At 41.3% G+C, this 4,751-nt stretch overlaps 1 protein-coding gene across 4 annotated transcripts in view; it reads left to right on the top strand.

Moving 5' to 3' along the window:
• Window positions 1–4,751, top strand: part of KCNIP4 (Kv channel interacting protein 4) — an 856,975-nt gene that overhangs the window by 619,621 nt on the left and 232,603 nt on the right. The window contains exon 1 of one of the 4 annotated variants that reach the window (XM_006874339.1): window positions 1,773–1,869. The exons of 2 other annotated variants lie outside the window; for them this stretch is intronic. In XM_006874339.1, the coding sequence (XP_006874401.1) occupies window positions 1,818–1,869 (52 nt within the window). In that variant the 5' untranslated portion in view covers window positions 1,773–1,817. Of the gene's footprint in view, window positions 1–1,772; window positions 1,870–4,751 lie in introns of those variants that run through there. One more of the 4 variants, XM_006874340.1, reaches the window with a different exon arrangement.

Raw genomic sequence — 4,751 nt, forward strand, 5'->3', positions numbered from 1 at the left:
CCCTTGTTCTGTTCAAACAACTGCCTCTTGCTTTATATACAGGTTCCTCATGAACACAATTAAGTGTTCTAGTTTACGCATGCTTCACTATGATGTCTGTCATGATGTACACAATTGAAAGCCTTTTCATAATCTTGTAATCAGGACCAAATCTAGAAGAAGGGTCTGTCTTGTGAATTCTAGCAAAGGCCAGAAGGGTGATATCACTCAAGGAAGAATGACCAGACATGCTGTTGGAAGGGAAGGCAGGGTCAGATCCTGCAGGGACCATGAGCTCATGAAAAGAAGGGGGGGTTTCTTCAAGGACAACATGAAACTCTTGTAGGATGTTAAGTAAGGGATAAGCAGAAGACTAGCACTGCAAGGTCAGCAGTTAAATCCACCAGTTGCTCTCAGAAATGCTATATGCGTCGCTGTGAGTTGGGACAAACTCCAGGAATGATCTGATTTATGTTACATATTTACTAGTTCACACTGTGAACCCACAAAAGAAATGCATCAGGATTTTCAGTCAATTGATGCTAACCTTGATGTTGAACAGCCCCAGAGGGAAATCAATCAATATCCTTTGGTCAGAACATGTCATTTCAGCTGAAATGGAAAAGGAACCAAGTGATATGATTGCCAGGGTTGTGGTATAAAGAGAGTGTAACTTTGTTTGGGGGACAGCGGATGTTTAGCAGAATTCTTGCCTTTCACGCAGGAAGGCTATATATGTTGTACAATTTCAGTCTTTCCGGGTACTCAAAATGAGTGAAATCGTGCCTGGTTGTGTAAGTCTGGCTCTTGGCCCCGGCAGGTGTTTCGTTTGGTGGCTAGCTTGCCTAAACCCAATGCCATTGCCATTCAGTTGATTTCCACTCCTAGTGACTCAAAAGGACAAAGTTGATCTGCCACATGGGGCTTCCAAGGTTGTAAATCTCTAGGGAAGAAGATGGACACATCTTTCTCTGGGGAGCAGCTGGTAAGTTCAAAACTACAGAACCATTGGTTATTAGGTGAGTGCTTAACCACTATATCAGGAGGAGTCTTTCTCTAGCTTGCCTAAGCAGCCTGTAGTGTTTGGCTTGATAGCCTACTCCCAACTTGCCTATTCCTTGTTTAGCCATTTTCCAACATACCTTGCTTCTTTGGGAATTACTCTGCTTGAATAAGCACCAATCATTAAAGTCCACAGGTGAAACACACAAAGGATTGTAACACCTCTGGCTAGTCCACACATGCTAATGAAGCCACTTTTCAAGGACATCTGTTTTCTCACTTTCAGGGAAGGCAAAGGTACTAGCAGGTAATTGTGGTGTTAATGATTTGTGCTGGGTCTCTATCTCCTCTGGAATCAATTACAAACCATAAGACAGAAAATTGGCATTCGGGTCTTTCACACTGTTTTAAATAGTCAAATTACAATCCAATTAAGTATTTTCAGGATTTTATTTTATTCTCCATCTTAGAGGAACACACACAAAAAAATGAGCACCCCTCAGGATTTGCTTTGATTGTCAACAGATTTGCTTGCCTGGTTCTGCTTTTATGTTGCTAATCACTATTTTTAATACAATATTATTGGGAAAGGGCCTGGGAGGTGCAGGGAGCAGATGCGGGGAGGATTGCTTTTCCTTTCCTGGTTCTATTACCACTGCCTGTGATTGCCTGAGCGGATGGCTGCATCCCCCTTCCCGCCTGCGAAGCCTCCTCTGATAATGCGTGCAGCATGGCCAAGTTTCTCCCAGCTGACAGCTTTAACGATGCGGTCCTATTATCTTCCAGGTTTTCTCTACTCTCAGAGCAGCACCAAACGCAGCATTAAAGAGCGGCTCATGAAGCTCTTGCCCTGCTCAGCTGCCAAAGCGTCATCTCCTGCTGTACAAAGCAAGTTTGTTTGTTTAGTTTCACCCCCGCCCTCCCCTTTCTTGTTTTGTTTGTGTAGGTTTGCATGCATTGCCGTTCCCTGCTTCTGAAAAGAATCAATATATTCTATTCTGAAAAAAATAACTCAATTGGGGTCCTAGGGATTACTTAAGCGTCAGAACTTTGATCTAATTATGATGTATTGGCCTTTTTGGTACGATATTAGTGGTACTGTTTCAGCCTGACCTTTCGGGGGTTTGGAAATATGTGTTTGATCCAAGAAGGGCTAGGGAGGTAGCATATGACTAATCTCAAGAAATTCTTGGGAATCTTGTTGCTGAATTTGTTAGCAGGGCATGTTATTGTTATTGTAACATGCTGTCGAGTCAATTCCAACTCACAGTGTATAAGGTTTCTGAGGAGCAGCTGGTGAATTTGAACCTCTGACCTTGTGGTTCAATCTGATTTTCCAGTCTAGTGCTTACCCTAGAGCACCACAGGGGTATTCCTTCTAATTCTTCCTTTTATTCGTCCAGGAAGTATTCATGATATGTCTATTTCTTTAACTTGCCCTGAGGATATACTAGTAAAAAAATCCGATTTCCTCCCCCCCACCCCCAAATCTATCTTACTGGCATGGAGTTCTGGGGAAGCACTGTATGATAAGCACTGGGTCACAAGGTCAGTTTGAACCACAAGATTGGCAGTTCAAACTCACCAACAGCTCCTTGGAAACCCTATACATGCTTGCTATGAATAAGGAATTTACTCAATGGCACTTAACAATGACAACAATCTTACTGGTATGGCGCTGTAAGAAAAGCATCGGACTGCAGACCACAAGGTTGGCAGTTCAAACCCACCAGAAACTCCTGGGAAACCCTGTACACAGTTGGTGTGAGTTGGAATTGACTCAACAGCACTTAACAAGAACAACACCCTAGTAGAGCTTCATTCTGAGGGAACAAGGGATAGGAGAAATGACATTTATTATTAATAATCCCATGTACAAAATGATAAAACTTATGGTTGCAATACATTGTTTTTTAATTTGTTTCTTTGGTTATCTCCATACACATGCCATCTCACAAACAAATCATAACCCATCCCCAGTAATCTCGATGGCCAGAATTCAGAATTCTGCGAAAGCCCTAACCCTAAATGATATAGAAACTGCAGACATTTTTATTGCTATGATTTGTCAGTGACTGCTGGTTATTAGAATCATTGCTTTTCTCCTTTCAAGAAAGAATCAAAAGTGCCTATTTATCAGGCATCTACTGAAAACACAGCCATTTGTACACAGAAGAGATGTAGTATATAACATCCAAAGGGATTGCTATATTCACCTTCCGGTCAGTTCCAACTCATAGTGACCCTGTATAGGGTTTCTAAGGAGCGGCTGGTGGGTTTGCACCACCAACCTTGCAGTTCAAACAACCTTGCAGGCTAGTGCTTATCCTAAAGCTCCACACCAGGTCTCCATACTCATGTTGTTGTTGTTTTTAAGTGCTGTCAAGTTGATTCCAACCCATAGCAACCCTGTACAGGGTTTCCAAGGCTGTAAATCTTTACAAGAACAGAAAGCCTCATCTTTCTCCCATGGAACCACTGGTAGTTTCGAACTGCTGACCTTGAGATTAGCAGTCTGATTCATAACCACTATGCTACCAGAGCTACTGTTTCCGAGATAGGGTAATAAAACTTGTTTGTGGGCCAGACAGTGCGTCTGCCCATGTCTACTGAGTTGGGCGCCTGATTTTGGAAAATCAAACAAAGAAAGCCTCACTCTTGCTAAAATGAGTACAGATTGGATTACTTAAGCCTTTGTTGGTATGGGTAACATTTCTCACAGCTATAAATCAGAACAAACTCAACAGCACAGAATCACCACCACTCACTATCTGGGATCTAGGCCCTACACAGTCTGAAACTTGAGGCAAGATGCAGATGCTAAAAGTCAGATACCAGAGTGCCTTGGGAAGTCCAGGTCACCAATAGGAAAGCAAGGACACCAATATCTGAATGCTGGCCCACAGGTCCCATGAGTTAGGTATGTCTTGACTGGCCTGCTTCTACACCAGGAGTCTCCAAAGTGATTGAACTGAAAGGTATTTGAATAAAGGTTTATCTTCTTTTATTTTAAAAAAGAAAAGAGCAATTAAGAAAGATCTCTTCATTCCTTTTGAAAGAAATTTGAGATGTATCAATATTATACAAATAACAAAAGATTTAAAAAAAAAAAAAAAAAAATTCCTGCAAGGGAAAAAAAAATCTAAAGTCCTGTTGAATAAAGGCTGCTAAGATTACCAGACTTAGAGAATCTTAGAGTTCAAAGGCAAAGTAAGCCAGCTCTGTTGTTATTGTTAAGTGTCATTGAGTTGGTTCTAACCTCTAGTGACCCTATATACAGTTTCCAAGGAATGGCTAGCACACTTAAACCACCAACTTTGCAATTCAAATAAACTTTGGGGTCCAGAGCATTAACTCACAACATTGCCTAACTAGAGACATTTCCTCATTATCAATGAGAACGTTGGTTCACCAATGTGGTTGTTATCCACTTTAAAGAATATTTGTCATCGTAATGAGCAAAAATCAGCCTTCCTTGTAACTTCCAGGCATCTTGGTGCTTGTCCTACCCTTGAGCGTAATGTGAATGCGTCTTCTGCCCTACGACAGTTTTTCTTCTCCTACGATTAGTCCTTTCCCTGCTTGTCTTCCAACTCCTCCTCTTGAGTTGGGAGGGTAATTGGTTTATTTACCATGTTTAGAGAAATCACTAACGTTCAAATGTGAAAAAAAAAAAAAAATGAGGCATATCACACACTCCAATAATCCTACTTTCCCCTAAATAACTACAAATAATTTTTGTTGTTAATTGTCCTCAAATTGGTTCCAAC

This window comes from Chrysochloris asiatica, unplaced genomic scaffold (assembly GCF_000296735.1).
Source record: "Chrysochloris asiatica unplaced genomic scaffold, ChrAsi1.0 scaffold00270, whole genome shotgun sequence".
NCBI lineage: Eukaryota > Metazoa > Chordata > Mammalia > Afrosoricida > Chrysochloridae > Chrysochloris > Chrysochloris asiatica.